The sequence below is a fragment of the Symphalangus syndactylus genome, chromosome 4 (assembly GCF_028878055.3).
Source record: "Symphalangus syndactylus isolate Jambi chromosome 4, NHGRI_mSymSyn1-v2.1_pri, whole genome shotgun sequence".
Classification (NCBI taxonomy): Eukaryota; Metazoa; Chordata; class Mammalia; order Primates; family Hylobatidae; genus Symphalangus; species Symphalangus syndactylus.
This window is the reverse complement of record NC_072426.2, coordinates 83,671,168-83,690,360: the sequence shown is the minus strand read 5'-3', so window position 1 is coordinate 83,690,360 and position 19,193 is coordinate 83,671,168. Positions and strand designations below refer to the sequence as shown.

Below are 19,193 nucleotides of genomic sequence, written 5' to 3'. Positions count from 1 at the left end.
AGGCAGAGGCAGGGGCATCACTTGAACCCAGGAGGCAGAGGTTGCAGTGAGCCAAGGTCACATCACTGCACTCCAGCCTGGGCAACAGAGTGAGACTTTGTCTCAAAGGAAAAAAAAAATGCTTATTGAATGCAATGAGATTAACTCTTTTACTTGTAGACTTTGATCACATCTATAAAATACTTTCACCGCAATACCCGAATTAGTGTTTGACAGAATAACTGCGGGCTGTAGCCTAACTAAGTTGACATTAAAAAAAAAAAAAGACTATCACAAAACTAAAGGTGGGAACAATCCAACTATTGATAAAAAATTAACAAAACATTTGCCACGATCACACAAAGGAATACTCCTTAGTAATAAAAGGGATAAAACCACTGATACATTAAAAAACATAGATAGATCTCACATTATGCTAAGCAAAAGAAGCAAGATACAGAAGTGTGTATAATATGTATTTACATGACATTTAAAAAAAAAAAGAAAAACGTAATTTATAATGAAAAGAATAAAAATTATGGTTGTTTCTGGGGTTGGGGACTGACCAGAAAAGGGCTCAAGGGGATTTTTTGAGGTGCTAGACATGTTTTTTTTTTATGTCTTGATAGGGGTGTGGGATATAAAAGCATATCTATTTGCCAAAACTCACCATATTATCCACTTAACATTGTATACTTCAATGTGTGTAAATTTTACTTCAAAAATAAAAGAACTGTAAACAAATAATGAACTCTATTTAACAGGTTTACTTTTTGCAGTGGCATGGTTTAGAAGTCCTGATATCACCTTTTGTATACATTAGGTTTAAACAAATGAGAAAAATTGAAGATACTGGGAGCCACATTCTTCATTGTTGGGGAAGAGAGTTCCAATTATGGAAAGGGAGAAAGAGTACAATATAGGCTGTGATGCTGGTTAAGAATGGGAGGTATCAATATAAATTCACAGTTGTGTGTGTGTGTGTGTGTGTGTGTGTGTGTGTAACATATATGTTCTAGTTCAAATCTTGTCTTCCAAAAACTAACTAAAATCCAGGACCACCTGCAGAAATGGTTGGTGCCAGAGCTGGTGCAGGGAATATACAAGATGAGCCTACAACATCTTTTTGTGCTAAAAAGATGGAGATGCTCAAAGAAGAAAGTGCATTAAAGAATGATGGACACATGTCAAAGGCACACAATAGTTAACTTGAAGGCATTCCCACTGATTGAATATGGGACAATTTAGCACCAAACAGATAATAGCAATGGATCATAATCCACTGAATACAATAAGAATGCAAGTGTCTATACTTGCATATATATTAATAAATAAAAAATATTAATAAATAAGTATACACAAATAAGGAAAAAGGGAAAATCCTTCCTTATAGTAGAATGCCAACTACTAAATGTAGAAAGAATGGGAGTTTAAAATATTAGCAATGACTGCTAAAATTAGTAGGTGAAGGTTTAATGAGGACAAGATGTTTACAGTTTCAAAGTATATAAAATATATAGCGATACATTAATTACAGAATGAAAAAGAATAACCTGACAGTGGAGGAACCTGGTCGACCCAACTTAACCAAGTCATTACACTGGTGTCACAAATATTGGGACAAACTGCTATCATATGTCTCCTTGAAAGATATACTAAATAGAACACAGTATCACTTTAGTGGGATTCCTACCAAAATGAATAACCTGAACCTAATTAGGAAGAAGCAGTGGGCAAACACAAGAAGTTATCTACAACATAACTAGCCTATCCACTTTATTAATATCAAAGTGAACGAACACAAGGAAAGGCTAAGAAATGGTTCCAGTTTAAAAAATACCAAGGTATGAGCCTGGACTAATTGAAGACTACTTCAATTTTATAAATGAATGAATTGAAGACTACTTCAATTTCTTTTATGACCTTAAAAGAAAGCTACAAAGGTCATAATTGGAATAACAAAATTATATTATAATGTAGATTAACTAACAGTACTGTATCAAATTAAATTTCCTGATTTTGATAACTAACTGTGCTGTGCTGATGTAAGACAATGTCCTAGTTCTTAGGAAATATACAACAAAGTATTTAAGGATAAAAGGGCACAGTATCTCCAATATATTCCCAAACAATTCAAGAAAAGAAAATAGAGAAAATGATGAAGTAGATGGGACGAAAATGTAAACTGGTGAATCTGAGTAAAGAGTATATGGAAATTCCATGTATTACTCTTACAACTTTTCTGTGAATCTGAGTAAACAGTATATGGAAATTCCATGTATTATTCTTGCAACTTTTCTGTAAGTCTGAAATTTCATATACATACACATAAAAACACATAAGGCCGGGCAGGGTGGCTCATGCCTGTAATCCCAGCGCTTTGGGAGGTCGAGGCAGGTGGATCACAAGGTCAAGAGATCGAGACCATTATGGCCAACATGGTGAAACCCCATCTCTACTAAAAATACAAAAATTAGCTGGGCGTGGTGGCGCACACCTGTAGTCCCAGCTACTCAGGAGGCTGAGGCAGGAGACTCACTTGAACCTGGAGGGTGGAGGTTGCAGTAAGCCAAGACTGTGCCACTGCACTCCAGCCTGGTGACAGAGCGAGACTCTGTCTCAAAACAAACAAACAGAAAAACACACAATAAAAAACCACATAATATAAATAAAGCTCTGAAAATAATCTATTTTCATATATGATTAAAAATTTCCAGAATCAAAAGTTCCAAGATTTAAACTCAATACTAGAGTTTCCAGTCTATTATTTAATATACTGCTTCTAAAAATAATTTGTATTTTAATTATTAGACATTTATCTAGATTTTGGACAAGATATTCATGCTAAAAATCAAGAAAATAACTAGAAAATTTATGTTATTTCTTTTATGAAGCATTCCTTGACACCATAAGTAGGGTTGATTGTTCTTCCTCCATGCTCCTAAGGTACTTTGCATATAACATTGGTAGAGCACTTAATATATTGAATTGTAATCTGAAAATCAATTGCATTTCCACATAGTAGCAATGAATAATTAAAAACAGAAATTTGAAAAATTTACAATAGCAACAAAATTATGAAATACTTATGGATAAATCTGACAAAATGGGGAAGAATTGTACAATGAAAACTATAAAATACTAGTATAAAATACTAGTGAGTAAAACTGACATGAATAAACAGAGACATATATCCTAGACATGTGTCAAAGACAAAACATTGTTAAGATGTCAATTCCGAGGTAGGCGGATCACCTGAGGTCGGGAGTTCAAGAGCAGCCTGGCCAACATGGAGAAACCCTGTCTCTACTAAAAATACAAAATTAGCCAAGCATGGTGACACATGCCTGTAATCCCAGCTACTAGGGAAGCTGAGGCAGGAGAATCACTTGAACCTGGGAGGCGGAGGTTGCGGTGAGCCAAGATCGCGCCATTGCACTCCATCCTGGGCAACAAGAGCAAAACTCCATCTCAAAAAAAAAAAAAAGTCAATTCTCCCCAAATAGATCTACAGATTCAAAGCATTCTCAAAATTCAGCAAGCTGTTTTGGGAGACATTGAAATACTGATTCTAAAACTTGGCAAAACGACTCTGAAGGAGAAAAAAGTTGAAGGATCCATACTACCTGATTTTAAGACTTATTATAAAGCTATAGCAACCAAAACAGGAAGTATGAAAACAGCACATTAATAAGCTTACTTCAAAACTTAAAACTTCTGTGCTTCAAAAGTCACTGTGAAGAGAAATGAAAACACATGCTAGAAATATCTGATAAAGCATTTATATCCAAAATATATAAAGCTTTCAAAACTCAATTAAAACAAAAAACAATGAAAACTTAGACAAAAGACAGCTTAATGGGTGTAGTCATACATCCAAACTTACATAATTGTATACTTTAAACAAATAGTTTATTTTATGTCAATTATACCTCAATAAATCTGTCTTAAGTAATGGAATCTGACTCCCTCACTAGACTCTCAGCTCCTCAAGGGCAGGGATTATAAATTATAGGCGGGGTGTGTTGGCTCATGCCTGTAAGCCCAACACTTTGAGAGGCCGAGGCAGGAGGACTGCCTGAGCCCAGGAGTTTGAGACCAGCCTGGGCAACAGAGTGAGACCTCGTCTCCTCTGAAAATTTTTTAAAAAATTAGGTGGGTGCAGTGGTGTGAGCCTGCAGTTCCTGCTACTCAGGAGTTTGAAGTGGGAGGATCCCTTGAGCTCAGGAATTTGAGGTTAACAGTGAGCTATGATTGTGCCACTGTACCCTAGCCTGGGTGACAGAGATCCTGTGTCTAAAAAAAGAAAAAACAAATAATATTTTTATCTACATTAGCATCTTGTAATGCAAGAATATAAAAGCAGTTGAGTAAGAACTTGCCGAATAAACGTAATAATTAATGAGCCAAAGAAATTTAACTGAGATTAAAACAATGAGTCCAGAAATAATCTGAAGGCACTACATAATTGACGCATACTAAAAATTCACATCTACAGTAAATGCATGGTATAGTAAAAAGAGCACTGCACTGAGATTAGGAAACATGAGAAACTCAAAGTGAATCTTCACTAGCTAGGTGACCTTAGATAACCAAACCTCACTGGACATCATTTCATCATCTGAAATTCAGGGTTCTTAATAATTCTTATTTTGTTTACATCATAGAATTCCTTGGGAAACTAAATAAGACAAGTAAAAAATTCATTCAAACCCACAAAGCCATCATCAGTATTGGTGTCATTAGAAATAAATTTTTTAAGGGGGTAGAGAAACCACAGATACGTGATTCTATTTACTTGGGGGTGAAAAGCAACCTGGTCTACTTGCCTGATAGGAACCAAGACAGCAAGGACTACTCCTTCTTTCCTGTTTTCTGCCTAGTGTAGACAAACCTCGTTTTTCCTGTTCATAAAAAGACAAACTGCCTATTCTGATCTGTTAATTCGGAAAACAAATACTTGTTCTGTCTTTTTAAAAGAAAGTGGCTGAAAAATATAAAATATCAATTATCATGTTTGTACTTCATGTTAATATAGTTTCAGTGTTCTTCTCTGAGAGGAACAAGGTTAGATTTACTTCCTTCCCTCCTTCATGGGAAATAAAAAATACACATACAAACACTTTTGTACTAAACGAGTTAAACCCTGGGTTTTCTAAGCAGACACCTTTTAACATGCCAACTGTCTCCTTTGAAAAAAGTGAATGCTTTTAACTTGTTTAAAATTTAAATTAATGAACTATGATGAAAATATAAAGGTAAACTGGTAACAGCTACTGAGACAGAAGACTGAATGACCTTTGTGATAGTTCTCATTAGGGATGGGCCTTTAAGACTTCATAGTCAAAGACCTTCACTTAAGGAAAAAACTAGAAGGAATCCATTAAAATCTTATGAAGAGTTTATGACTTCTTTATGATTTTTTAGATTTAGTAGTAAGAAACATGGTTATTTTCCCTTATGAGGAATAAGAGTTTGTAATGATCATGGGAAAAAACATTTGGAGATTAAAAAAAATTCTACTTACCAATGGATTGTTCCTTTGGAAAACAGGTTTATATAAACACCATTTTACCCAAATTTTATTAGCATCACTCAAACAGTAGTGATTATGCAGTAAATAGAAAACTCTTGCTTTTAATTCTAATGATTATTAAAAACTTAGAAAAGACAAGCATAAAAATGTTTAATTTCCAAACATTTTTGGAAAACTCCAGCTGAATTTGGACCTTTCCCAATGAGCTGGTGTCTTGACAGGCACCTCTAATACTGTAACTCTAGATGTCACCAGTACTATAAGTGATGGTGTCTACTTGTTATCATTTCTATCAGCTCTGCTGACATTCAGAAAAGATGTAAAGATTCGTGATGTCTGGGATAATCTGATTCACTGGAGGCAGATTTTACGTAAAATATATGAATACTCTTCCCAGTAGGTTTCATGTCTAGGCACCTGGTTTACGTGCTCACCAAACAGAAGCAGAAAAACAACTCTCAGAAAACTTAACATCCTTTAGTATTGAAACTATTTTCTGGATGTTGTACAGAAACAAATAAGAGAAGACAAAAAAAAAAGAAGAAATGGGAAGACTGGAATTTTAACTCTTTCCCTCTATCTATACTTACTGAAAGGTTTTTAACTCATGGCTGCCCCAGGTAGGATCACAACAAACAGAGGGATAACACTGTCTGTATAGAAGTATTTGCCTGTTTGCATGACCTGTTTCATATTCATTTAAAATAATGATACCAACCAGATGTCCCACAATGATGATAAATTTAATTTATTTCCAATTTCTCAAACTCTTCTACAGATTCAGGCAGTACAGTCACAGCCATTAGCTCACTGAGCTGGATGCATCATTAAAGGAATGGAATTGATCAGGCAGACAGATTGCAGTGCATGGCTAAGAGTCTCCTAAGGAGGGAGATGGCAGAAATCCAGACATCAAATAGATGATGAAATGGCCATTTCCATTAAGGTAACATCACATCACAGATATTAATTAGGAGGCACTATAATAAAGTTAAGTGGATGTGGGGGAAAATGCTGAGTTAAAAGTCACCCCATATGTCCTTAGCCTGAGGTAATTACAGATCTGAAGGTAAGTCATGGATCTGCAATTTTCCATTCATTTTACAATAGCTGCAGGAACGTTTAGAGATTACGTAAAAGGAGATTAGAATCCTTTTTTAGACTGGGGACAAATTATCTTTAAAAAAAGAAAATATTCTTATGTTTTCCTTTTAACATTCCTGTTTTATTCCCAAGGAAAATGACATCCTTTATTTACATTAACAACATTAATGGAGGATGACAATGTACTGACTACTTTCTTTTTTTTTTTTTTTTTTTTCTTTTTTTTGAGACAGAGTTTCACTCTGTCATTCAGGCTGGAGTGCGGTGGCGCAATCCCCGCTCACTGCAACCTCTGCCTCCCACGTTCAAAAGATTCTCCTGCCTCAGCCTCCAGACTAGCTGGGACTACAGGCACACACCACCATGCCTGGCTAATTTTTTGTATTTTTAGTACAGACGGGGTTTCACCGTGTTAGCCAGGATGGTCTCAATCTCCTGACCTTGTGATCCCCCCCACCTCGGCCTCCCAAAGTGCTAGGATTACAGGGGTGAGCCACCTCGCCTGGCCCAGTTCTTACTACTTTCTAGAGAAATTAAGCAAATGAAACAAGTTAGCTTTAAGTTTAAATGCATTTTACCAAGTTTTTTATTTCAAGAATGTAAATTCATCTTAAAAACTGATGGGATATTTTGTTTTCAGTGCCAATCCAAATCTACCTTAACAGCTAAAACAAAAAATTTTTTTTTTTTTTTTTTTTTTTTGAGACAGAGTCTCGCTCTGTTGCCCAGGCTAGAGCACAATGGTGCGATCTCAGCTCACTGCAAGCTCTGCCTCCTGGGTTCACGCCATTCTCCTGCCTCAGCCTCCCAAGTAGCTGGGACTACAGGCGGCTACCACCAGGCCCAGCTAATTTTTTGGTATTTTTAGTAGAGACGAGGTTTCACTGTGTTAGCCAGGACGGTCTCAATCTCCTGACCTCATGATTTGCCCACCTCGGCCTCCCAAAGTGCTGGGATTACAGGCGTGAGCCACGGCACCCAGCCGGAATAACAATCTTTTAAAGTATTATTTGATGTACGTAAATGATGAAGACAGTCATAGTCCAAACCTGCAGAGCTTCCCTACGATATGAGACCAATAGCCAAACTGCTGGTTGCTCAACAATAGATTTATGCCAGTTTTTTGTTCTGTAATTCCTTGCACTCTCATCTCCCCTAGTACCTTGCCCAATTATATACTTCCCACGTGCATCCGTAACAAATGCAGACAGATGGCCAAAATGTGAGTTGAGGAAGTGTTGAGTACAAAAGGAGTTTATCTTTCCATTTCAGTATAATTTGGATCATAATCTCAGAATTCTGGATGCAATACTCCAAGTCACTAACTTCAAGTGGCTGACTGAGGCTCTGTCCAGGAAAAAAATTCCTTTGCAGAAGTTCCAATCTTAATTTCCTACATAAACTCAGACAATTTAAAATTTTTTATTTTTTGCCTTACTTCACCAAAACAGCAGAATCACAGGGATAAAAATTTACATAGGATGTCTAAATGATGTAGAATAACTCATTGAAAGCTCCTTCATCCACGGGTGCTTACAAAAGATAAAAAGATATCAGTAAAAAATGGTGCAGTAAAAACCTCTGAAAACTCTCTCCTCCATGAAAGCAACGGGAACACTGTGATGAGCACTGTGAGAATCAACTGAAAAGTAGCCAAAGGCTTGCAGCAATCCAGGGAGTGCTTACTCAAGAAAAACCAAGCTGAATCTTGGTAAAAACAATAAACTTTGCAGTGTTTTATTTGCCTTATTCCCAGCCCACTCTCCCAAGCTCCATCTCGGCCTTAAAAACTAACCTTCCTGAATCACAGTGAAAATCAGCAGCCATCAGAGGGGGCAAAAGAAAGCTGAAGCTCCTTCAAAGCCCAATTCTCAGAGAACTGTCATTATTTCACCTGTCTGGTGGTCCCTGGAGGGCCTGGCTCAGAAGGCTGTCTTTACTTTACAGGACTTGGAGCATGGCCAGTAGGAAAAGCCTAATTCTTTTGAGGGTTTGATGAAAACAATTACAGGGATTGTTTAACACTGAGACTTCTTGAGGTGGTGGCAAACAGCTGGGGCAAACAATAGGCTAGCCAAAAGCTTCAAAGGAAAAGCTAAGAATGAGAATGTCCACAAAGGGCTTTGAAAAGTTCTAATATATTAAAACAAGAAGGAATCTAGAGGGCTCATGCGTGCCCATGGCCATATGAATGCTCAGGAAAAACTAGAGAAAGCCCTCAGCTCTCTCCTCTGCCTGACCTTGACAGGAAGTGAAGGCTAAGGCAGAGGCATCAACTGCTTAGTGCAGTGTTGAAGGTAGGCTGCACCTGCATATACAGCCCTTCAACAAAGACTATTAGGCTTTGTTGAGACTTATTAGTTTCAGGCATCTAAGGAAATCTGTTCAAGCATTACCTGACTACTAATCTAACGAGCAGGGACTTCACTGGCCACACACAGAAAGAACACAGACATCACAAAATTAGTTTAGAAAAGTCATTGAAAAAACAGCAAGAAGGATGAACTGTGATGAAAAGAGAAAATCTGATTTCCATGGTCACATTGCATTATTTTAAATGTCCAGTTTTAAATGAAAATTAGGAGACATAGAAAGAAATGAGAAAGTATGGCCCATACTAAAAAAAAAAAAGCAGTCAGTAGTAACTGCCACTGAGGAGCCCAGATGTTGGATTTAGTAGACAAAGAATTTACATCAGCTATTTAAAATATACTGAGACAACTAAAGAAAACTATGTCTAAAAAACTAAAGTATAAGAATCATAACTCTCAAATAGAGAATATTAATAAAGGGATAGAAATTATAAAAAATAAACAGAAATTTGTAATTGAAAAGTACAATAACTGAAATAAAAAATTCACCAGTGAGATTGAAGGCAGTTTAGAGCAAGCAGAAAAAACAATCAGCGAACTTGAAGACAGGTCAATTGAGATTGAGCCTGAGGAACAAGAAGAATAAAGAATGAAGAAAAATAAACAGAGCTTCTGAGACCCGTGGAACATCAAGTGAATCAACAAACACATAATTTGGAGTCCCAGAAGACAAGGAAAGGGGAAGAACAAACATTTGAAGAAATAATGGCCCAACATTTACCAAATATAACAAACATTAATCTAAACATTCGAGAGGTTCAAAAAACTTCAAGTAGGATAAAGTCAAAGAGATCCACATGTAGACACACCGTATTCAAACCGTTAAGAGAATCTTAAAAGCAAAACATAAGAAAATATACTCTTCTGAAGGTTGTCTACAAATCTATCTGAGGCACAGTGTGGCTTCAAGATTAGACTTTGGAGTCAGTTTTGTCATGTATGTCTTTGGAGGTAATGTGGTTGGGTACACATTTTATATAACTCATGGGGATGGTTTTTCTCCTATTATAATTTTTGGGAATAACAATAAACTAAATTCTACAACCCAGGTGAGTGTTTAGACCCCTAAACTCATCTCCAAGCAGTAACAGATTCTAAGTGGAAATAAAAAATCCACTTTTGCAGGAAAAAAAAATAGTACCAGCAACTTATGGTGCATTAACAGCACCATAAGTGGGAATATTCTTTTACGTACTTGGATAAAAGACTCAATTTACATATGGTGCCTGATTAAGAGTTTCTTAAGAGATATGAGTAATCATCATTTTTCTTGATAGCTTATTCACAAGAAAATAATGTTACATAGCGATATCTCAGTCTGGAGAAACAAAAAAAATTAAATCTCTATAACAGACCTAAAGCATACACGTGACTAAATTTCCCCCCTCCTCCTCCCATATTAGTGTAAAGAAATCAAGAAGAACAAGAAGAAACACCAAGATAATCAGACTTTTTTTTTTTTGAGATGGAGTCTTGCTCTGTCGCCCAGGCTGCAGTACAGTGGCGTGATCTCAGCTCACTGCAACCTCCGCCTCCCAGGTGCAAGTGATTATTCTGCCTCAGCCTCCTGAGTAGCTGGGATTATAGGCACCCGCCACCGTGCCTGGCTAATTTTTGTATTTTTAGTAGAGATGGGGTTTCGTCATGTTGGCCAGGCTGGTCTTGAACTCCTGACCTCAGGTGATCCATCTGCCTTGGCCTCCCAAAGTGCTAGGATTATAGGCATGAACCATCGCGCCTGGCCATGATAATTGAACTTTTTCTTTTAGGATTCAAAATAGGGTAAACAAAAGGTTACTGATTTCTCTAAATACTGTTCCTGTGCTTATTATATTTACACAATGTCTTCATACTAAAGTACAAGAAACCACTTGAAAATTATTTTTAATAAGAACAAATCACTCTCAAATGGAAGAATTACAATAGAATACATACTACAGGCATATCACTGTCTTCTTCTTGAGAGCATTATTATGTCATAAAATTTCAAACTGCCAGGCGTGGTAGCTCATGCCTGTAATCCCAGCACTTTGGGAGGCCAAGGCAGGAGGATCATCTGAGGTCAGGAGTTCGAGACCAGCCTGACCAATATGGAGAAACCCTGTCTCTACTAAAAATACAAAATTAGCCGGGTGTGGTGACGCATGCCTGTAATCCCAGCTACTCGGGAGGCTGAGGCAGGAGAATCGCTTGAACCTGGGAGGCGGAGATTGCAGTGAGCCGAGATCGCACCATTGCACTCTAGCATGGGCAACAACAGCAAAACTCTGTCTCAAAAAAAAAAAAAAAAAAAAAAAATCAAACTGTGGAGTAACTGAATAGTTTTTAATCCCTGTTCCTCAGATAAAGATGCCAGGAAAGAAAGAAAAGGTAAAGATAAGATGTCTTACTTAAGATTAGGAAAATAAGGCTGTAATAATTTCAAAAACTAAGTATAAATTAATGGATAAAAATATTGGGACTAATGCCCATGGAAGAGAAAAGCTATACTGGGTAGTCTCTAGTCTTCATGACAGATATTCACAGATGGGGAAGACTACCCCATTTTCCAGGCTTCCCAAAACTAACCTGTGATAATCAGACATTCATTGTGATCCAGCACCTCAGTGAAGAGCCGTGAAATAATCAACTCAGGATTGATTAAAAAGCGGATTTCTTCCTGCACAAGTCCTGCACTGGTTACACCACCTCCAACAAAACGATTTGCAAAATCCACCTGTTGGGGAAATGTGGCATGTTAAATAATAGTCAAAAATATCTACATATATGATCAAGAAGCACACAGTCTCTAAGCTCTCATCTTTTCCTCTCCCATGAAAATCAATCCCCAAATAAGTAATCTTCCCAGGAAGGACAGATTATAGTTGCTTAAGCTCTTTCTATCTCACTTCAGTTAACATCTCTGCCCATTTCTCTGGATCCCAGAACCAGAGAAGGAATCTGGAAAATGGAGCTTTTAGGCAAAATATTATGTATCATACAGACTCTTGTTTATAAACCTATTTGTGTCTCATGGGCCACAAATCAAGGGAGGTCTTTATCTGAGAAGGTTTCAAAGTCATTCTCCCCCATTCACTACTCAATTTCCCTTTATGTGTTTCACGTGACTTTAATTTAATTAAACTTTTCTTATGTAATATGGTAACCAAACACTTGCCCTAAAGAACTGAAAAGTTTAGTAATCAACTTTTTGGATAACCTTTTCCAACCTTATTGTAAGAATAAAGAGATCGAATTTTTGTCCTTCTAAATTCAACCCCAAACCCCAAACTACATGAACATTACAAACTATTTTTTTTTAAATATAACTAAGGAAAAAAGGAAGAAAGAAAACCCAGTATAGCAACAAAGATTCAATTAAAGTAATATTTCCAATTAGGTTGGAAACTCTTAAGCTTTATGTGGAGTAGTATGATGGGATCCCCAAACGCCTACTAATAAAGAAGAGTTACACAATCCTCCAGAGAAAGCAAACTCAACTTGCTGGCATTATTTCTGTTTGTCCAGTGTGTCCAGCACCATGCCAGCCTCATGAAGCAGTATGTAAGAAATAGCAACCATCTTTTCCTTAGTGAGACTATCTGAGGAGTTAGATCACACAAACACACACACACACACACACAACTTGTGTATATACACAGTCATACACACAAGTAAAATAGAATTTACTAAATACTATGAGGCTTATATTCTTTCAAACTCTTTTAAAATATATGATTTCTTAAAACTTCAGTGTTCTCTAAAGCAACTGATACTAAATGACAATCTGAAGCCTATTTTACAAAATAGTAAAACAATAGTATAAATCGTTTGATATGTAAAAATATATGTCAAAAGACAGAAATTAATAGAAGGCGAAGCATTCTTCTTTTACCACAGAAGAACTTAGAAAATACTAAAACATACCACTGAGGAGTTCTTCAATTGAGTTACCAGAGAGAATCATATATTTGGATTTGTGTTCTGGAGTACTAAAACCAATGCTACAAAACCAGAGTAACACTTTAGCTTATATAGGAAAATAATTTTGGTGAAATTTAGTCTGTTGATTAGAATTAGTTACCTACTACATATGAGGTCTATGGGCACTGGGTGATTCATGGCTTAAACTGTCCAATTCAACAAATATTTACTCAGTATTGTGCTGGGAATCACTGGATACAAAGATGAATAAGATATGTATGGTTCCTGGCCTCACCATATTTGCAATTTAGATGGCAGTCAGAATGAGCATAAGCAGAATGAGAAGATGATTATTGAAGAGCTTGTTACTATGTATTTGATACTTTCTAATAATACAATTAACTAAAATTGGAGCATGGGAGGAAGATAGGAAAGCTTTACAAGAGGATGTGGCAGCTGACATGCAGGCCGAGGGCATAGCTGCACAAGGATACAGGGCAAAAAAAAAAAAACAAATGTAAATCACTGTATGAGGGGAATGGTAAACAGATTCATCGTGCTTGCCTGCAGTGTAGAGTAGGTGGAGGCTTACAGTTGGTGATGAGGTGGTCTGAGGTCTAGGGAATTTTTACTCAATTTCCCTCTGAAGGTTCTGGGAAAGATTCAAGTAACACCTGGACTTATGTTTTAGGAAGATAATTCAGGCTAGAGTTTAAAGAATAAATGGAAAACTGTAAAACTAAAAGTAAAAAGACTGGTTTTAGCTGAGTACTGAATAGTTTATACAAGCACTACTAGGGCCTCAAACAGGCAAGTGGTAAAGTAAAGGAAAGAGAAGAAACTCAGTAAAGAAATAAAATGGACTGTACTTGAGAACTAAGAGACTGGCTGAGTGCCTAAAAGTATAATGATATTGTGACTACAAATGAGAAACAGACGAGGTTTAAGATTGGCCTAACTTAATTTTTACTGGAATAAGGTACATAACAAAAATAAAAAGATAAGCTCTATCCAACTTATGTACTACTTGATAATGATCATGAAATACATTCAATGTGTATGCTATTGTTTACTCTTTGAATAAAAGGCCCATATTTTTAACTTGAAAGGTGTGCACAGAAATAAAGACACTAAACTCAGTATGCCTCTAAATGCCAGTCTTTTAGAAAACCAAAGTTTTACTACTTAAAAAAGTTCTTAACAATAAAGACCCTCTACAACAGTTGAGAAACCTCTTCCAGTACATGAAAACAAGAATGTGAGTGCATCCTTATTTTTAGCCAGTTATTTTCCAAGTCACTTTAAAGTTACTCATTCAGATTACTCAGCTTCTGAACTATAACTTGATGAAAAGACAGGAATGATAACGCTCCTCAGAGAGGTTTTGTTGTTGTTGCCATTCAGCATAATGTAATTTATATGCTACACAAGGAGCTCTGTAGCATTGCAATACAATATTCCCCGATCTCCTGGGGAGACATGGCATGGGTAGGGAGAACAACTAATAGCAAGAAGCCCTTACGGTATTCTCTAATCTACCGAGGTCTCACATTTCATCTATAATATATTCCAAGGAAGTGGGGAGGATCTCAACCTTAACTGTTGTTAAATAATTCCTTGTTGAATTGTATTGTAATGAAAGGTCAGCATTCCTGTGGTGCTAACTAGCAGTAACTTTGTTTAGTTCACGTGTATTAAGAATCTCTCAGTTTATCCAAGACTTTAAAGATGGAAAGAACTGCATCAAGAGGGGAATGTGGGGGAAAAAATGATATTAATTTGAACCAATATTTAAGCATATTTTAAGATTATTTTTTAAACAGAAAAAAGGTATAGGAGTAAATGCAAATTTAAATATCTTTTGTTTTTGTTTTTGTTTTGCTGAAGTTAAGCACAGGAAAAATATTAATTCAGCTATCCTAAGTATTTTTGTTTATAAGCTCAAATAACCACTAGGAGAAGGTGATTTAGAATAAAACATAGTTTGTCTCTTTGAAGATTTTAATTACAAATATGTCCAAATAAAAGGCCATTTAAAAAAGAATCTGTTTCACTTAAATAATAATTAGACATAAATTTTATAGTAAGCATTGTTATTCAAACAAATCAGTCCATTTTCAGGCAACTGCTTTCATTAGATTCTGAACCAATATAAGCACAAAATAAGAATCTAAGAAGAAAAATTATTATCAGTATAAATGATGGTATACAAGCTTCTTTCAAAGAAAACTCAGTTTACAATGCTCTTATAAATGGGATAAGAACACAAAACACTAACATTGTTAGTGAATTTTAAAGAAGCACTATAAATCAAAAGGTTAGGTTAGATATTACTGTATTTTAAACATGGGGTTTTTGTTAACCCCCTTCTCCAAAAATACTTTTTAAAGGTAAAGGCAGTAACAGATTATTAACAAAGATTGAGGGGTGGACCAGAATTGCCTGCTTTTAACAGGGAAAAGGCATAGCAAACACCTAGCTCACGTGCGTGAAACTGTTACATATGAGAGACAGGCCTTTCTTATCAATCAGTTTTAGATGTCTGCCCTATCAACCTAAACAAAGCTGTTGGTGGCAGAAAAACATCTCAATCTGGTCATCAACTGGGGCAGAGCAAGAAGAGCCTTTAAGGAAAAAGAATAAAAATGCTTGGTGACAGTCTGTCAAGACTATACCCTGGGAACTTCCTCCACTGTCAACCTACTATCAGTGTCTGAACCAAGAGGCTGATGCTGTCCAGATCTTGGGATTTTCTGTCAAAGGCTTTTTAGAGAAGCACATATAAGAAACAGAGAGTATACACTGGCAAATAACATTACCAAGGCTGTCAAAGTGACCTGTTTGGTGTTTTTCTTCATTCTGCTATCGCGCTTCTTTGCATTAAATCAGTTTAGGAGACAAATAAACAGCTTTTCAAATTCCTTTTGCTGTCAGAAGCTTGACAAGAAAAAGTCCTAACCATACACAGACACTACTGAAATTCACCTACCTGTAGCATGCCTCGACCATTTCCTTCTATGGTACCTTCGTAAGTGACATGCAATCGTGTCAAGGGTTTTTCACATCTACAATGTAAAAAGACATTCCCTTACTTATTATTTTAATGACAAGTTGTTCACTGCGGACAAATGTGAAAATATAGGTAACTATTCAAAAACTGAAACCACCCCAAATCTCAAAAGTCAGAAACAGATGCCCACTGTTAACATTCTTGGTATTGATCCTCCTTTATTCAAACATGTAAATATACATATTTAAATTAAAATTGGATAACACATTGTTTGAAACCTGCTTTTCCTCTAAATAATATGAAAGTTTTTCTACTTTAAAACAGTTAAAAAACATTGCAAAATATAAAAAAAATTAAGCTCTATGAAATTTTGTTACGGCTAGAGTTGGCAATCTGAGGAAAAACGTAGAAAAAATTTGGCAATAAATCATATATGATTCTCTTAAGGCTTCCATTTTCTATTTTCATTGTTTGATAACCGTGTGTGTGTGTGTGTGTGTGTGTGTGTCTTGATGAAAATACATGCCACAGAAATTCTGAACAATGGTATTTTTCTATTAATAAGATTAACAGATAAACCTAGTACCTGTAATTTAGAAGGCATAATTATTTTCTTTCCCTTTCAACCATGGTCACTGAGGTATTTACTTGACTTATGTTATATTAACAACAAATTCCATTGTATTAATAGTATTTGTTAACATTATTTTCCTTATTAGATATTTTTCCCCTGATCACTTACTGAATAAAAAATATAAATGAACGAAACAGAGGAGATCCAAAGTTCTAACTCACGTAAGAGTACCAATAATCTTTTTTGGGAGGGAGGAGATGATTATATTTTTTAGAAAATAGTCCAGGAGGTTAGCTGGAAAAGTACTGAGAATTGTTTGATTCCTTCCTGGTTTCAATGAATTTAAATACATTTCTGGCAAAACTCCAGCCCAACAGGCTGACAGCTTTAACTCAGAAGGTAATTCTGCACAGGTTCTGTCTAAGAGCCTTATTTGTATTAACTCATTTAATCCTCTCAACAACCCTATTACTATCTCCTTTTATAGATGGGGAAACAAAGCACAGAACATCTAAGTAAGCTAACCAAGACTAGTAAAATAAAGCAGCAGAGATGTGAAACTAGGTAGACTCACTCAGTGGTCCAGGCTCTGAATCAGTATGCTACACTTTTAGAAAAATTACTTTCCCGGTCTCTTGTAGAAAACAGTATCGTAAGTTTGATTTTTTTTTAACTTCCTTGTTTTGGTCCTACTTTCCTAGCCATTTTATTCAGAGGAAGACCCCTGTAAGCATACTACTAAAAAGATAAAGAAGCATAATCTAAAAATCTCTGGGCTGTCAGTCAGGGCTTCAGAACGGGAATTCCATCTGTTGTCAACTATTCTCCATGACTGAAGCTAGAAACTTTATAGTGTAGCTCTTAATAAAATTACGAAATTGCTATAAACTTTTTCTTGGTTTTGTTTTGTTTTGAAGCATTTTCTAACTTCCCAATAGGTCATCCTCTACACCCCTGCCCCAGGAGTCAAAGACATAGATGATTCTGGCTCTCTGTGATTAAGCCTGGCTAAAGTATTTGCTGATAATCAAAGGGTTAACTATAACATGCCAGAAACATGGAATTCAGGAAAGCCTCTAAGCTCCTGGACCCATTTAGCCCCTTACTCTTGGGAACACCAACAATCCTTTTCTTTTCTTCATTATCCCTCTTTAAGTGAATGCATGTTTCTGGTTCTGTGGAGTCTGGGAGACTGATTTTAATTATATTCTCCAACTCACATATGAAGCAACTAAAACAAAAAAGAGATCAATGAAATAAAAATAAGTCAAATTCAGCCTACCAAAATTAAGGGGACAATCTTGGTCTCACTTAGAGGCAAAGTTACTGTGTCTCATTGACACAGCAGCCTTGCCAGTCTCTGCATTTTGACCTGTCCCTTCTCTCCCACATGGTGGTATACAAATGGGTGTTCTTTCACATTAGTGTCAAATGAATATCAGATGCAAAGTAGAGATCCTGGATGACTTAAAAATAAGCCCTCAGATTGACCTATAAAATCTACACCAAAGTAACAGGAACAAAACATCTGCATTCCTATTACAGATTAATAGAAGAGTGAAGAAAAACAATCCTCTGCACCATAGAGATGACATAGCAGAATGGCACTTTTAATTCCAGGCACCATATTTTAAGAGGGCCCAATGAATGGGGGTATGTTAACAGCAGAGATAAAGGGTTTAGAGTCCATATTACATGTGAAATAGAAGAAATGAATCAGTTTAGTATGAACTTGTATGCACTGTAAGAGAGGGAAGTAGGTCAAGAAGCCATTAAGATACACGAAGGAGGGTCAAATGTTAAAGAAAACTAGAAATTCAGATTTATTTATGTAGCTCCAGAAGGAAGAACCAGGAATGGTGGAGAATGAATGTAGAAAACATTTTTAGTGAATGAAAGCATGAGATGATAACACAAGCAGCCACCAATGGAACAAACTGATGTGAAACAGCAGATTTGCCATCACTGAAGCTATCCAGTCTCCATCTGTTGCAGGTATTACAGAGCTGATCAAGAGTTTTGGTAGGTGGCTGGGGTTCCTTTCAGATCTAACATGCCATGATGCCAAAATGCTGTACATGTTCTCATCTTTTTCTGGCTCATTTTTTTTTCTCTCTTCAGGTTGCTTAACCTTTTATCTACTTCCCTCTATTAATAATCATCTAAACCATGCACTCAGTCTTCTGAAGTAAATTTCTTTATCTTTCACTTCACAAATAAACATTTTTGATGGATGAAAACACCGCAGGAAAGCCACCTAAGCAGATATGACTTCTCAAGTTAACTTTTTTTTTAAGTGATTTCCATTCATCACTAATTCCAAACAAAACAATTACAAACTGTCATATAACAATTACAAACTATCATAAAATTATTAGAAAGTGAAAATGGGAGGCATTGGTTAAATATGTGTTTAGTATGCTTCATCATGTCCTCAAACATATTTAAAAAGTTAATCCACACTTCTTTAAGTGTACTGAGGGACTTGCTTTAGATTAAGAAATATGTTAACTATTTCAGGACACTAAGGACCTTACAAATCTGAATTAGCTCATATTGGCTGCTATCTCCTCAATATTTTCTGATAAATAAGAAACAAACGGTAAATAGCAACTTCCACAAAATCTACCAGTAGTACACAAGGGCAGCCAAACTTCAAAATTCTTGCCACTCAACAAACTCTAGATGGTTACTATTTACTAAAATGTAAATAAT

At 36.1% G+C, this 19,193-nt stretch overlaps 1 protein-coding gene across 6 annotated transcripts in view; it reads right to left on the bottom strand.

Moving 5' to 3' along the window:
• PARG (poly(ADP-ribose) glycohydrolase) overlaps nucleotides 1-19,193 on the bottom strand; it is a 133,087-nt gene that overhangs the window by 33,440 nt on the left and 80,454 nt on the right. For all 6 annotated transcript variants that reach the window (XR_008657174.2, XM_055275332.2, XM_055275335.2 and 3 more), the window contains 2 exons: nucleotides 15,884-15,959; nucleotides 11,560-11,707 (listed from right to left, as the gene is read on the bottom strand). Coding sequence is in view for 5 of the 6 variants with exons in the window: in XM_055275332.2 (XP_055131307.1) it covers nucleotides 11,560-11,707; nucleotides 15,884-15,959 (224 nt within the window). In the remaining variant the exon portion in view is untranslated. The remainder of the gene's footprint in view (nucleotides 1-11,559; nucleotides 11,708-15,883; nucleotides 15,960-19,193) is intronic.